We start from the raw sequence: 16,702 nt of genomic DNA, 5'->3' as shown, positions 1-16,702 counted from the left end.
TGAATTGTCTCAGTGAGAGCTTTTTCACCATCCTGCTTTCTTGAAACAAACACTAGGGTTCAGTTCAGAACCCTGATATCCCTGTTTGGAAATGCTAGACTAGATACAGTGTTTTATATAAGTCCTGAGTTGGATTGTCTGTAGTTACCCTCTTTATTAACAAAACTGATTTTTGTCTGCAGCAGGCATATACAAGTCAGCAGTGCAAAAGTAGCAGGAGATACCTGAAACTTGAGAGATGTTTTCTACGGTAGATCACATCTATTTGTAATAATGACTAAGCTAGTTGCTATGGGTCATAAAAATAATGTCGGAACACCTGGGAACAACAGAACAGCTGAATTTGTAGTTTTCCTTTTTTATCTGATTGCAAGTGATTTCCATTAATATTACAACTTCCAATCAAACAGAATTCAAAGACATTACAAACCTTCCCTACCTGATTGCATGACTAGCAGAAAATTGCTTCATTTATCATGCAGGAGTAGCTGTGAAAACTGTGAAAGATGGTGGTATATGATACTTTAGGACAGCAATTGAAGAACACTTATTGCAGTTGAAACTGCAAGGGTGATGCTGGGATGCAGAACTAAATTAACCTAGTTGCGGTTTGACCAGGACATTGGGACTCACACCTTAGATTCCGCATGGGACTTTTAATTATTACAAGTGGTTAGAGAAATTATCTCATCCAAGAAACAACATGCAATAGCTCCATTCCCTTCCTTTATCCCACAGCCAGGGAGACTGATTGGTCATTGGCCAAGAGAAAGCAAGTGGATTGCTGTGATTTACTTTGTAACATTTTTTTCCGAGAGATCTTCCATGCTGTAATATCTATCGTTGCCCTACTTAATTTTCTTACTGTTGGGGTTTTTTTGTTATTATGATTATAATAGCTCCTGAGCCTTCACTTATCAGCAAAAACTGTTGTCTACCAATGCACATCAACTGTGTCACTCAGGACAGAGGGAAAAAAACAGGTTCATTAAGATTTTAGCCTATATTTCACTGCAGCATCAGTTTTGATCTTTAGCAGTGTGTTTGTCTCTCATATGGGGGCTTCATTTGTCACTACTACTGGACAACAGAGAAGAGGCCTCCCCATAAGACTTCCTCAGAAACAAGTTCAAGATGGGAGTAAACCTGGGAGGGATAGAGGGTGCTAAGTGGAACCACAGGGCTGTAATGGTACCATTCAGGCTGCTAAGCAAACCCTGTCTTTACCCCTTTTTTCCATTGCTTTTAAGTCACTGAAGTTTACCAGCTGAAACTGAAATTTCCTAGGTTTAGTCCCTCACCCAAAGGTGAATTAGGTTTGTGTCCTGGTTTCAGCTGGGATGGAGTTAATTATCTTCTTAGTAGCTGGTGCGGTGCTGTGTTTTGGCTCTGATGTGAGAACAATGTTGGTAACGCACTGATGTTTTTGGTTGCTGCTGGGTAATATTTATGCTAAGTCAAGGAATTTTTGGTTTCTCAGGCCTTGTTAGTGAAAAGGCTGGAGGGGCACAAGGTACTGGAGGGGGACATAACCAGGTCAGCTGACATGAACTAGCCAAAGGGATATTCCATACCATGGGGCCTCGTGCTTGGTATATATATACATACCTGGGGGGTTGACCGGTGCGGGCAGGCCATTGCTTGGGGTCAGCGGGTGGCGGGCAGTTGCGTTGTGTACCTCGTGTTCCTTCTTTTCCCTCTGGATTTTATTCTTTCTCTCCCCCTTTTCATTCTAACTGTTATTGTCATCATTGTTATTATTGTTCTTTCATTTTTATTCTATTTCAATTCTTAAATTGTTCTTATCTTAACCCTCGAGTTTTACATTCCTTTCCAACTCTCCTCCCCATCCCTCTGGGTGAGGGGGAAGTGAGCGAGTGGCTACGTTGTACTCAATTACCAGCCAGGGTTAAACCACAGCAGTTTGTCTTTTCTTTTTGGAGATTTTTTCCCCATTTAGTAAAACTGGTTCCACTTTTTTTTTTTCTTCACAAAAGAACATGTAGAAACTATTCCCACTTCAGCAAGAGTATTTGCTATTGCTTTCTGAACAGCACAACAGCCAAACCAGCAGGGGGTTAAAAATTTTATATTTAGCATAGAAACATCTAGCTGAAAAATGCCTTTGAGTGCTTCAGTGGAATCTGGTTTAGATTTGACCGAATTTTGACCCTCAGAAAATTCCATGTATAAGCACAATACATTCTGTATGGTTGTATTCACTGGGCTCAGAGCATGCATGGAGGAGAAAGGCAAGGTTATATGTGTACATGTTGTTAGCTTACATCCTTATCCTAGCACAGTGACTTTAGGGGCTTCAGTTATGTTATGCACTGTGAGCAGGAACACTGAGCTTGGTGGTGCTTTGCACACATCTGTGACTGAATGGGTGCGCTTAGTGCTTGCAGTCTTAGGGCCCTCCTGTGTCTTGAGGAATAACCTAAATGCCTATTGAGGTTAAAGGGGCTTCAGAGCATTTTGGGTTGGTCCAACACCCTTTGCCTCATTGGCCAGGGTAAGAATCAGGTCCAGGGAGGGTTACCTAGGGTCCGACACAGCCCAGTCATCAATGGGTAGGTCCATGGTGATGAGGCAGGTCCAAGGTCAAGCTGGGGAGTCAGCCTGCGTGTCAGAATCCAGATCAAGTGTGTCGATGGCCATGCACAGGGGAAGGCTGTGGCAGAGCTGGAGACCAGCATTCTACAGCGTTGCTGAGGCAGGGACTGACTGATTTGGCTGGGCTGAAAAGGGGGAACTGTGAGGGGATACTTGTGGGGGCCCCAGGTGAGGGTCGTCAGGCCACTAAGGTCTACTAGTGCACTAAGGGCCCTGACAAGGCTTTCCAGAAAGCCTGGAGAATTTTCATGTCTGGAGATATTAAAGAGTTGACTGACTGAAGGCCCAGATCAGCCTTATCTGTCTTTGAAAATGGCCCTGCTTTGAGCAGGGAGTTGGAATAGACACCTCCAGTCTTCCCTCCCTGCCTAGATTATTCTGCGATCCTCCAAAGCCTGCTGGTTTTTCCTCTATATTAGCAGTGCATGCAGGATATCCTGTCACTATGAACGTTACGCGCTTAGACTCCAAACTGCGTGCGACAGAAAACCAAACAGGTAGCATATACTAGAGGTGATGTACAGCCTTACAGAGCAATGAGGCTGAACGCTGCAAACTCTTAGGCCCACGCTTCACGTTCTACCATGAGCAGTCAGTGGAGGTCCTCAGAAAAACAGAGTTAAGCATATGTGCAAGTGTTTAGAGGACCATCATGTCAGGGAATATTTGCTGGCATTTAGGGTCCATTCATGCTCCAAGGGAAGTCAACTAGCTCCCTAGTCTACTGCCTCGGGCCCTGATCTGCCCTGAAGAAAGTCTGCATAGCACACCGTGCACTGTGGCCTTGACTCAGCAGAGCGATTTGTGCTATGTGTCTTGCTGAATCAGAGCTTATGTGTCTAGCTGAAGTTGCTTTGTAGGGCACGGTCTGTTTCCCACTGAAATACTTGTGAGGCTTTTGGCATGCACTTCAATGAAAACATGATCAAATCTATGTCACCTGGCCACCTCTTGAGCTGAGGATAAAAATTACTGCTCTGCTGGTTAAAATGAGAATGTATAGAACAGGGGCTGACAATAAAAATGTTACAGTGAGAGCTGTAAGGGAAAAGTCTTTTATTAATGTTTCCTGCAATGTGGATGGACATAGAAGAGAAGGAGTTAAAAATGGGTACTTCACATGTACATCTTCAGGTGTAGCAAAAAGTATTCAATTATATAGTATCAAGAATAGAACAAGGAAAGATTTTGTAAGGTATACTACCTAAAAGAAGAGTGTTATGGCTCATTTTAATGGTAGTATTTCCTGATTGATGGTTATGCAAATGTCATCTTAATATGCTTTGATAAAGTTAGTTATATAGCATTTATGTAAGAGACTCGTTTCTTCTGTGGATTTATTTTTTAAGTCTAACTGATGACTACATGCATGTGTATAAAAGGACAAACTTTCTACCTTTAAATCCTTCATCTTTCTTAGTTCTGAAGGTGTGGTACTGTCTTTGACTAATCTGATTTGGAGCCCTTTTAGAAACTGTGGGAATATTTCTAAATTTGACTGTTAAATCTACTGAACAGAAGAGCTGCCATTGGAGAGAATAAACTTCCTTTTGAAGTACTAGTAAGTATGCAGAAGTGCTCCGAGGCTTAGGAGGCAAAGTCTATTTACAGTTAGAAGACTTGGGCTCATAAATGCTTACAGCACTTTCGAAAATGAGACTTAAATGCTTCTAAAGTAATTTGGGCACTACAGAAAATCATATCTAATTTCCCTGATTTTGCTCTGACACCAACACCAATCATAAAATGATTTTTTATCTAGATGATAGCAGAACTGGTCGTATGTGGAGCAAATCCAAGAGAAAAAAATGGGATTTGGAAGTGAATTAAATAATTTAATGGTGTTTAAATGTGGGAGGCAGTACATATCCTTGGTTTCAATGAAATTAAATGCATTGGTTCTGTAGTAATTATTTCCAAACTAGATGTTGCTGTCAGCTAAATACTCATCCGCTGGAAACCAGTGGAGCTGTATCTGGTGTACACGGTGCAGTAGAACCCAGAGTCCATGCAGACTGGCCAGGACACTCTTGGAAAACATATATTATTCCTCTGCAGCCACTTGGAAGGAGACTAATATAACAACAAACAAACACTCTCACGGTTCAAACACTCCCCCAGAATACCAAAATGTTGTTTGAAATTGGATGATTTTGGAAAATATTTGGCAAGAGAGGTTAACGACAGGCTTCCTCAGGACTTCAATGGATCAGACCTACGCTAATCCCATCCTGCTTGGGGCAGCGTGTCAGCTCTCTTAGAGTGCACTGTTGTCAGGCCCTGGCTTCACACACTTACTGCTGTGGCTGACAGGAGAAAAGTGTTTTCCTTGCTCCACAAGATCTCAGTGGCACAGCAATCTGTGGGTCAGAAAGAAATGGCTTCTTTCATGGAAGCTCTGCAGCCTGCTATGGCTGTGTTGCAGACATGCTTTGAAGAGTCAGGACCTCAGGGCTGGCTGGCTCTGTTGCATTTATATACCCTGAGCTCTGCAAGAGTTCCTCTGGAAACCCTGCAACGTTCAGCTGCCACTGCCCCAATTCCCACATGCCCTTAGAAACTCCAGGGGAAAACTGGATCCTTAGGATCCAGGCCCCATGCCAAATGGGACTCTGGGATGCACAAGGAGATGCTGGGCAGTAGGCAGCAAGGGCATAGGGGGGACTGCCAGCTGCTAGCTACTCCAGAGAGCAGGAGACATGTCCGTAGGCCATGACACCCTCCTTGGCTCCTCACTTCTAACTGCAGCACCTCAAGCAGAGGCAGCCGGGCAGCTCCGGGATTCACAGGACTGGTTCATGCAGTGTGTGCAGCTCAGGTGCCTGCTCTTAGGGAGAGAGGGACCAGGGCTTTGGCTGCATCAACCTAGAGTCCTGATCCATCACTGAGAGAGACCCCTCACAGCCCAGGCTTCCTAAACATTTAAAATGCAGCTCAGTGAATGACTGTAGCGAACAACAATAAACATAATCATAAACAAAACATAATAAAAACAAATAAAAAAAGCGAAACGTTGCGTTTTGTTCACAGTGACGATCCCAGCGGTTCCACAAGCAAGAAAGCCGGGTGTGAAACGGAGGATCCGAAGGAGGCCGGCAGACAGAGTGGCCAGGAAGGCAGGTCCGACACCCTGACGCTAAAAGCCCAGCATGCGGAGCTCCAAGAAGAGCAGGCAGCGGGGTGTTCCCCTCTGGTGCAGAAGGCGAGCCTCCACCACACGGGCTCCCCAGTGAGAGTGCAGCGCAGCAAAGGGACGGCCTCGTGTTCCCATGCAGCTGCCTCCGATTATGAGCTCTCCCTTGACCTAAAGAATAAACAGGTACAGAGGCTTCCTCCTCAGGCTGTGGGAGAAGGGGACGGGGTGGGTGGGACTGCATTGGCACTGTGGTGGGAGTCTTTCAGCAAATACTTCAGCCTTTTGTTGACCTTGAGCTTTCGCCCTGCCTGAGCAGGCCTGGCCCTTTGGCTCTGTGGGGCTGATGGAGGAAGTAGCTTCCCCACCTCTGACTGCAACACCCTTTCTCACAAGGCTCTGCTCCTTGTTGCCTGGGTTCTGTGGTCCAAAATGGACCCAGATACTCACTTGTGACTGTAGACTTAGAGACAGGTTGTGGGCAGCCAAGAGCTGCGGCATCCAGAGATACTGCCTTGCTCACAAGCGTACAGTACCTGTAGGGCTCACAGCAACTGATTGTCCCAAAAGACCACCCTCATGGGAGAGGTCTCTGAGAGCCATCTTGCCCTCTTGGATCACACTGGGCAGGCCCCCAGTGCAGTTCCACGATAGCCTCTTCAAAGCATGAGCTTTCAGGGGAAGTGGGGTTTACTCAGTGAGTATCCTGCGCTGTGTCTTATCATGGTATTTGTGTATTGGTACCATGACTGCCTTCAATCCAGCGATGGATGCTGAAGAGACAGGCAGGTTTACCAGGCTGAGAGAAAAAGATTCAGTTCTTGAAGTTGCAGGCCTTGCCTCCTGTGCCCAAGGCTACAGCCTAGCTCCAGAGCACAAGTGTATCCATCTCTAGATGCATGTCCTGATAGGCTCCCAGCAGGGGATCGCAGAACGGGGGCTAATAGCAGCTGGCCTCCTCACTCAAAGGCAATGAGGTGGAACATGCCCCTCACTACCCTGTGTCTCTGTAAATTACAGCCTAGGAATGCTGTTGTGCAAAACAAAACCTAAAGAATCGTTTCCGACTTCCCTGGGATGGCAGCTCAACCAGAGGCTGTTTGATATGCAGACCCTGCAGTATGTGAGATGAAGAAGACAAGCAAACATTTAGTGACAGTGTCCAGATTACTTTCAGTGGGAGGATTCAGTGGGAACTGTGCTATTCCAGATGAAGGGTGTTGGCTAATGAGGTTTCCACAGAAGAAGCTCCTGCTTCTGGAACATCTCTCTGCCACTTCCCTCAAGGCTTTGCTGCTGTCCCTAAGTGTGCATGTCAGATCAATAGCCCAATAAATTCCCAAGCAGAAAAGAGACCGTGGCTCTTTAGCTCTGTCTTTCTCAAAATACTGCATACTCAACTCAGATGGAATTCTTGCTTCAGACCATGGGAAGAGACTAATTAACTGGCTTCACAAACTAATGCGACATATCCTCAGGGTGGGCAAGATCTTGGCTGCTATATATGGGCTAAGCCTCCTTGATGTCCTAGAGCTGCTCCGATTTGTCTTGGGGAGTGTCTGTCCTGCATTATTTTAGCTTTAAGGCCATGTTGTCCTGTCACTGTTCTTGCAGCAGAGGCCAGACCTGCCCTGGATGCATGTGAGACAGAGAGACATGTTAACTGCTCGTTCATTAAATTCTAGTGCCTCACAGTACTGACCTTGCAGGGACTTAGCCTGTCATAGGTGAAACCACTTTTCTCACAGCAAAAGGGGCTTAAAGTATGTGTGCTGTGTGCTCCTCCAGCCTGATGGATATCCTCAGTGGATTGCCTCCAGCTCTGGAAGGGGAGATTTTCAAGGAGTGAAGAGTATTAATTCTTCCAGTCTTGCACTCTAGTATGTGTTTTCTTAAGTATTCCTATCAATCTACTTGTAAGGCAGTTCTCTTGAATGGGAATAAGGGCGATAGGACCCTCACAGCACTGTCCCAGTAGTTTCCTAGTCATAGCAAAAATTGTAAGGCATTAATAGAACTTAGAGTAAGAAAAACAGGTGGAAGGAGACATTTTTAGTCTTACAGTGTAGTTGAAGTCACTTTTACCTTTTGGGAGAGGACTGGGGAAGGAAAATAGTGTACAGCCTCCTCTGGAGGGCTTGGAGGTGTAGGTCATCTACCAGCCATTGCCTCTCAGCATCATACTAGAGGGTTGCAGGGCGGGGAATGGCTCTCCTTGTTTTCTAACCCATGAAACAGAGCATGCTGACAACACACAGAGCAGAAGTACACTATGCTGGGAGGCTGGAGAGGAAACCCAAGTGCTGAAGTTCCCCTATGTTTTGACTCTTGTAATGTTGGGGAAATGGAGGGGATCACAGGAAAGAGGAGCATGCTTTCAGTCGTTACACTTCTGCAGTGCTGAAGGATGGTAGATGTCCCATGGACGGAGGGAAATGTCCCATTAACGCATGGCCCATATAGCAGTGTCCTTCCATTGTGAAAGATTGGTGGGAGGGAGAGGCGTTAAGAGTGGGTGACAGAGAACATGTATGCTCTGTCTGTCTTTTTATTTTTTTATAATGCATGCATTGAATTGAGTGACTCAGATGCTGTCACTGAGCCTGATTCTTTCCTTGTTAACATGGTGGCATGTCGCCATGCTCAGTGGCAACCTGAATGGAGAACCAGTGCTAACTGAGAATAAGATCAGGCCCATTCTCTCATGGCAGATTTCTGAATTTATGCCTACGGGCAACAAAGCTGTGGGGTGTGCACCTCAAATATTTGGCCATATCCAGGCCTGGCACTTTGGCTTGCCTTAGGCTGACCTTGTTAAAGCGCCTTTCATGTGCAGTCCCTCATGGCAATGGATATTTCCCAGCCATTTCTAATTCAGCCACAAGGCCTGAATTGCTCAGGCTGAGTGTTCATATTGAGGCCCAGAAATGTATTAAGCTAATTATTCTTTGAAATCTCCCCAGCCCCCCTCCTGCTTTTCTCTTGCTTTGGCACCGGCTGTCGGATAATTCCCCAGAGAAGAGTAGCTTTAAGTAGGCAATTACTTGTGATTCATAGGGTTTATTAGGAGTGAGAGAAGGCCAATCATGTCTGGCCTTTCTCGCCTCTCAAATGGGAAGAGAAGGTTCCTCCAGCAAGCCAGACATACATCTCCATTACCTGTGACTGCTGTGGTGCTAATGGATGCCCTTTCCTCCTCTGGAGAGGAAGAAAACAGGCCACAGCTGTGTGAAATCTTTAATTCCTCTGGAGTGTCAGTTAGCTCAACTTGGTAGCATGTCTCAGACATCAGTAGACAGTAAATGGCTGGGCTGTATCAAGGAGAGAGAGACAGAGACCCACTCCTACCAAGCAGAGGTGGAGAGGGCACTTGTCTGTGGACGTACTGCTTCTGGCCTTGACAGTCTTCTCAAGCATCCTTTGCACCAGTCTCCGGTCCTTGTTATCCCAGCTGCAAGAGCTGTAGGACTGCCTTTGCTTTGGACAGGGCCGGATAGCAACGGACCACATGCCGCACACATCCTTGCATGCCTGGTATGAGCTGGAGAACAAGCTAGGTTGGAAGTCCTCTCACTTTACATCTTGTTCTGCTCCGTAATGCCTTAGCCCTTTGGGAGGACTGAGATAATGGACTGCAAAAAGCTGGCAATGTTTCATCAAGGTACTGACAGCTTGCACTGTTCTTTAGACTTTTAGAAGGATCTCTCCTCTTAGTAATTATTAAAGTCTGCCTTTTTGGAAACTGTTCTTGCATGAGATAAACTGGCCTTTTACTTCAGATAAGCAGTGACATCTGTGACATCTTGTCTTGGCCTCTAATAAGATCAAGGTATATGAAATTCATGTTTTCAGAATGGCTGTCACCTCCTTGGAAACCTCATTTAATTGTAAGGCTCTTCCTTCTGCCTTATTTTGCATTTTACTATTATGCTGCCCCTCAGATACCTGTGTCTGTCCTTCCCATTTGTTCCTCTTTCCCTCCCAACACAATTAGCTCTACATTTTCATTAACCTGACCATTATATTAAGTGTTCATGGTCAGTTGTCAGTAATAACTGTCTGGGTTGGGCCTGTGCAGGTTACTGGTTTAATTTGCATTTATCTGCATGAGCTTTCCTCGTGAAGGGAAGAGCCAAGGGATAGCTCAGTCTCTTTCCAGGGAGGCCAGCTCTGAAGAGATGTGTCAGGAGTGCTGGTTTTATGGTGGGATTTAAGATGGTCATTTTGGAAAGAAGGAAAAAGAACCCAAGTAAAACCCTTCTGCTTGCTACCCAGAATCTCTTTCTGTCCCTGTATTCCTCTTTCTTGTCACATCAAACTATGGGGAAAAGCAGAGACCTTGTTTATCCAAAAAACCTACTGACAGGTCTTGTAGTGAATGTACATGAATCCATGATCATTGTGTGGGTGATTTTTAGCACCAGTTCTGCAGAACGTTTCTGGGAGGGCTGCAGGGCAAGTACTAGGCCAATGTTCTTTAAACTGGGAGCAAGCAGAAGTCTGAGCCAGCTGCTTCTACAGCTGCACTGGCCTACCCCATTGCTAAGCAAATTGCTAGCATGTCTCACTGCTGGGCTTTGATGCTTGCTTTGGACAGACATCAATTCAAGGGCAAGGCAAACAGAAAACCTTAAGTTTGAGTACAAGGCAAAGGGTTCCTACTTCATTTCCAGAGAGAGAAATATGAAAGGAAGTGCGCTACTCTTCCCCCCACCCCTCCGCCCTCCTTCCAGAAACTGCAGCCTCCCATCCACTGCAGCAAGATCCCTGGACCTGTTGCTGCCTGAGGTGATGGGGTGCCTGTGGATAAGGCCTTCAGTACTTACTCCAGCAGCCATGACGCCAGTGCAGGGACAGAAGGTCTGGGGTCGTGTTGTTCCTCTGTTCCCATCATCTCTCAAGGTCATATTGTCTTCCCCTACTTCCAGAGGAGTTAGTACTGGAAAGATACCAGAGGTGATTTGCACTTCTCACAGCTGTCATTCCAGGCCTTCACTTGTACGTAGATCACTCACTGATGGTTTTATCTGCAACTCATGTAGTGTTACAAAAAAAGGAAAAGAAGAAGGAAGCCAATGACATGACTTTGCAAGCTGAGGCTCATGCCTCAGTCTCACTTTGACTACAAAACCAGTTTGCACTTAAACTCAGATCTTCTGTGAGCTCAGTCCTCCATCCTGTGAGTACTGGGCCAGCAAGGCATAGCGAGGGTCAAGTTGTAGATCTGCTAATGAGCTCATACTCACCACATGAATGATGTAGTGAATCCTTTGTTAATTCAGGACTGATTTTACCAGCACTCTCAGTGCTGCACTTCACCTTTTTTTGGCTTTTCCACATCTGCACACACACATATATACACTACAGTCTGCACATGTGCTTTGCCCTACAAAGTGCCAAAATGCAGAGTTTAGCTCATAGTTCAGCCAAAACCTCACTGGGTGTAGTTCCAAGTTTATTCTTCTTTTGTCTTCAGTCCCATCATCCACCATCATCTTCACACTGTCCCTCTTGTCCTCCATCAGTCACTCACTGGAACAAAGTCATCTAACATTCTCCTGTAGCATGCTTGTGAAGGCCCAGCTGCAGAGGAAGAGTGAGGGGATTACCAGGAAGTATAAATACTAGACTATGTAAGAGAAATTACCATACATACTTGCTTTGCTGAAGCCTGTTGAGGTGCTACTTAGCTGTGAGTCTATGTATTTACATGTGTGTTTGTGGTTACCAGCTCTCAGGATGGAGGAAATCCTCCTTCTACTTCTTCTTAGTATTTTGTCTCAACATTTAAAACAATATTTTTTTACCATTCAAAACTGAAAGTCTTTCTTTTCTTGGGTAGTTTTCATTTCGCTGCTGGCTGACACCTGAAAAACTCAGATATCAGAAAGGCAGGCACTTTGGGATTCAGAGTGCTTTTTAAAAGACACGGAACAAACCCAGCCTCCACTAACTTCTATGCAAGCTGGTGATTCTCAACAGTTCCTATGATCAAGCCAACATTTTCTGCATTTAAAAATTAACTTTTCTTCCCTTTTTCTGAATGGTTTCTCCTTTCCCTGAGAGTATTTCCTAAGGTGACTAAGGAGTAGAGGAGCATTAGTAACACCCTGAGACAAGGGATGATGCTTGACATTACCAGAGCACAGCTTTGTCTTCGGAGCAGGAAGACACACTGCTGGAACACTGTATTTGCAGTGATGAGCTTGCCCTAAAGGCCAACAGAAGTGGGTCTACAAGGAAAGGGCACCTCCAGGCTCCAGCTTGTATGGCTGCCGTTCTAGGAAGAGGCATGGTCATGTTACAGCTGTGAGGAAGCTCAAAGTACTGATGTTTTAGCCAGCCATGCCCAAAGGTGGGGGGGCTTCTGTTGAAATCAGGGACACGGCAGTGCAGGAAAAAGCTAATTCAGTGTTTGACATTCCTCTGACAGTCATTACAGACTAATCAGCATAGGAACTGGGGTAACAGAAAGCCATCAGAAGTCAATTAGCAAAAAATAACATTTCCTGTTTCTATGTCTTTCAGATCGAAATGCTAGAGCACAAATATGGCGGTCACCTGGTATCTCGCAGGGCAGCCTGCACCATCCAGACTGCTTTCCGGCAGTACCAGCTCAGCAAAAACTTTGAGAAGATCCGCAACTCACTGCTGGAGAGCCGCATGCCACGCCGCATCTCTCTGAGGAAAGTCCGGGTCCAGAACTCAGAGAGCTTCTCCGCTGAGAAAGCCCTGGTGGAGGGGTACAACTTTGTAGGCATCCCATTGGTGAGGTCCCCATCTTTGCCAGCCACCATCAGTGGGGCACTGACCGAGTTGGAGGACTCCTTCACGGAACAAGTTCAGTCCCTGGCCAAGTCTATTGATGATGCTCTCAGCACCTGGAGCCTGAAGACCATGTGCTCACTCCAAGATGGTGGCTCATACCAGATAAGGGAGACCTTCAGTGCTAGCTCCATGCAGCCAAACCAAGACTTAGAAGCTGAGCTGCAGGACAAGGAGAAGGAGGAAGGGCTTCTGCCAGATACCCTACCCAAGAGCAGCAGCACTCTCATGATGGCTTTTCGAGATGTCACAGTCCAGATTGACAACAAGAACATCTCTGTCTCATCATCTACCTCGGTGTCCATGGCAAACTGCCTCAGCAGCAATGCTCAGGCTGGGCTCTCTCAAGCTACCAAGGCTGAAGAAAGCCCAGGAGAGGGGGAGGGAGAAGCCAGTGAACCACCAGCTGCTCCAGAGAGCTTACCTGAGTCCAGAGCTCTCCAGAACAGCCACACTTTCACCGAGGTGAATGTCAGTACTAATGGCACAGCAGACAGCAGTGCTGAGCCTGGGCAGATAGCAGTGCAGAAGCTCCAGTTTGATGCTAGCAATGAGACGGGGCAAAGCAAAGGCTCTGAGTCTGAGAATGCAGACAACTCAGAGCAACTGAGCAGCAGCAGCACCTCCACTTCAGCCAAGTCAGCCTCTGAGGTATCCTCAAAAGAAGCACTTCAGGCCATGATCCTCAGCCTCCCAAGGTATCACTGCGAGAACCCAGCTAGCTGCAAGTCTCCCACACTTTCCACAGACACCATGAGGAAGCGCCTCTACCGCATTGGGCTGAACCTCTTTAATATGTAAGTGTCCTCTTTTGTGTTCACCAGCCTATTTCATGCCTCACAGGAACAGGTGATAGCAGACTCTTGGTGGTCTAGATCCATCTCCAGGAAAGTTCTTTCATATTCAAAAGTGTGACTGTATGGGTATGCAAATGGCTGCCTAGAAGCCTTTTCCTTAAAGTCCTCCAAGTGCTGTCCGGATCTTCTGCCCAACAGAGGAGCAAGCCTAGTACCCCATGAGTAGGGTCCATGCTGTCCTGAATTGCTGTTCATTTGGCATCCACCATCTGAGTCTGGGGTCTAGGCTTCTGTTCCACTCTGCTGCAAAGGAACAAGCATAGCTGAGACAGTAAACCCAGCCCTGGTTACTCAATATGGGGCATTTCCAAGTAAAGAGGGAGACAGAGGTAGAGCTGAGCTTAGTTAGCCCAGATTGAGTGCTCTGGCTGTCATTTTCATTCTGGTATTTGGGTAGATTCTCACCTGACAGACCAGGTTTAGTCATCTCAGTCTCTCACACATCTAGGTCTGATATCCTGTGAAAAGGCTGTAGACGTGAAAGCAAAAGCAGAGCAGCCCAGAGATTATCAGAAGAAGAGGTTAACTTCAGGGGTCACACAGAGTCTATTTTGGATTGGCAGAAAGCAGCTGAACTCCTATAAGGAGCTTTAGATTTGTTTGTTGCCTTTCCATGAGACTTTTCTCATCTAAACAGGCCATGAGAAATCCTGGGTTTTCCTTCATCATCACACTCATCTTACGCTGTCTTGGCTTCTATTTGAGTCCCCTGATGAAGGTGCTGGGGATGTAGCGCACCCATACTAGAAGAATGTTTTGCCACACGTTAGCATGGGCCTTTTGGTCAGAGCAAGGACTATTATGCAATCCTAGGCAGAATTTTTGCACAGACAAGGAGCTATGCACAGGATTTATATACGTGTACTATGGAGGCTGTGGGCTCCAGGAGGCAGGAACTTGTAAGAGAAGTTTTTAGGACTGGGCTCAGAACACATCCAGAACCGAAGTGTTATTAGAGCAGATAGGCTTGGGACTTTCACAGAACCAAGGAGCACATTTTACTAGCTCTGAGATCAGGCTGTGAACAGGTGAGTTCATGTGTATATATCAAAGTCATGTTCATGTGCATGTATCAAAAGAGCACACAGATTGCCTGATGAACACAAGCAGGCTGGAATGAGAGAAGGTAGGAGCCAGACACAGGTGGGGGTTGATTATGATAGAGATAGTTCCAGGTCCACACAGATATTCTGGTGTTTGTGTTGGGACAGGTGCACTTCTGGAGGGGGGACACAGCGCTCATGTGTCTGCTGCTGTTTCAGTATTCTCAGCCGTGCGTAGCAGGAGTCCCTCCACCCAGCGTGTTTTCCTTTGGTTCCTGCACAGTTGACGTGAGCACTGATGTGAAGATAAAGCAGGAGTGAAAACGTTTTTTCCCAGCATCTCCTCCTCCCTCAATCTGCCTGGCACACATTCATGTGACAGATTAGCAGCGCTAGGTCTGTTTTGGGGAAGCAGCTTTGCCATCCTGCTTCATTCAGTGACCTGGGTTCACTGCATCTTGCAGGTCCCTGTGGGATAGACTTACTGTGGAGCTCTGAAACACAACTTGCTAGCTAAGCCTCCCCTGCTCCCTTGAAACTAGCTGATGAAATCATGTGTGGTAACCTGTAATGCTCAGTTTTCCTGACAAAAAATTGGAGGACAGGGCAGGAAGGAACTGTCCTGTTAGCTTTGGGGAGTGAAGCCTTATTTTTTTTATTCTCTGATCAGGATCTAAGGAACACATGGCTCCCCTTGTGACACCCTAGTGCACCTCCATCCAGAGGGAAGGCCGTTGAGCTTTCTGCAGATATTTAGTTGTTGGTTTCCCTGTCAATTTCTAGCAAGGAGCCAGTTTACTGTCACAGGGTTTGCGATGTGGGCACCAACCCACAGGGCATGGAGCTGAGGCCAGGCGTACATGTGCACACATCCTTTCTGCTGATCGCTCCCCTGAACCAAGAGCTGAAAGCCCCCAGTTTCTAGCAGCATCTACCATAGTCTATCTGGCCTTGTGTTGTCTTTTCAGAAAGCAGTGCTCGGGCTCGGAGCAGGCCCCTGGGAACACATCGATGCTGTGCTGCTATGGCACTTTCCCTATCCCCACTCCACAATGAGGGGGTGGAATCCCTGGAATGGAGAGTGTTTCATTATGCGGTGCTGCTGTAATAACTCAGTGTGTGTGGGCAGCTGGCTGTGTGGGCAGAGGGAAAGCCAGCAGGACGTGAGGAATCCCGCAGCATTTGCTGGCCGTGCTTAACACCCCTGCAACACTAAAGAAAATAGCAGGGATCAGGCTCAGGAGATACAGAAGTGGAGCTGTCTGCTGCACGTTTGGGTAAAAGCTGCATGCTGCAGTACATGGGATACACCTGCAGGTGTTCAGCAGCAGAGATGCTGTACCGCTATTGGGATTTGTGGAGAATAAATTGAATCCTGGGGAAAAGTGATGAAAGGCTGTTGTTAGTGGAAGAATAGTGTGTGCAAGTATATTTGAGTTACAGTCTAGGCAGTGCAGGAGGGCTGTCATGGCTGGACTGTTTTATCCTACATTCTCTTGCATTGTGTGTGCCATCTTTACTGAAATCTGCACATTCATGCGAGTGTGTGAGCTGCATTTTTCTGGCCGCATTCAGCTCCCAGCTCCTCTGGAGAGAATCCAAAATCAGTCCAGTGGCTTAGGAGTCACGTCAGTGTAGCTGAGATCGTCCTTGTTCTGTGAACACCATACTATCCCTTGCCAAATACCAAAGTGTCCAGGTGGAGGTGCATTTTATGAATCTCTGTTGCTTAGCTTGACTTTAGTCCTGACCATATGACCTTTGCACTTAGCAGAAAACTTTGCCCGTGCTCTTCAAAGGTGAACCAGGAGATCTGTGTGACAATACAAAAGGTACACTGTTGCTTTTCCCTGAAGAAGGCCTGGGATTTTCAATATCAGATCTTGCAGCTCTCGTTCATAAATTTAATGGGCAGACTTGTTCTCCCAGCCACTCTCCCCAGGGATGCCACACTGCCCAGGATATCTTCTTTGTGACATTACAGAGTAAGCAGAACTATTTCAAGACCATGTAGTTTTTGTATACCCAGGAGGCCCCCGTAAGGAGCAGGCCATTCTCCTGAATGCTGATCTCCTTATAGCTAGACATATGTTGCTCACCCACATCCTTCACCACCCGACAGTGTCACAGTCTGTGCCTGTGCATACCATGCATTCGCATGCTCTGACATATCATCCTATCCTTTCCTCACCCCAGGAAACTGCCTGAGCAAACTCACTCCTTGAGCC

The 16,702-nt window shown here is 46.5% G+C and overlaps 1 protein-coding gene across 5 annotated transcripts in view; it reads left to right on the top strand.

Annotated features, from left to right (window-relative positions):
* Positions 1-16,702, top strand: part of IQSEC3 (IQ motif and Sec7 domain ArfGEF 3) — a 106,878-nt gene that overhangs the window by 59,932 nt on the left and 30,244 nt on the right. For all 5 annotated transcript variants that reach the window (XM_040595922.1, XM_040595925.1, XM_040595920.1 and 2 more), the window contains exons 3-4: positions 5,647-5,935; positions 12,278-13,371. In XM_040595922.1, coding sequence (XP_040451856.1) covers positions 5,647-5,935; positions 12,278-13,371 — 1,383 coding nt within the window. The remainder of the gene's footprint in view (positions 1-5,646; positions 5,936-12,277; positions 13,372-16,702) is intronic.

This window comes from Falco naumanni, chromosome 5, assembly GCF_017639655.2.
Source record: "Falco naumanni isolate bFalNau1 chromosome 5, bFalNau1.pat, whole genome shotgun sequence".
NCBI lineage: Eukaryota > Metazoa > Chordata > Aves > Falconiformes > Falconidae > Falco > Falco naumanni.
The sequence above is the reverse complement of the archived record's forward strand: the minus strand, read 5'-3'. Positions and strand labels throughout refer to the sequence as shown.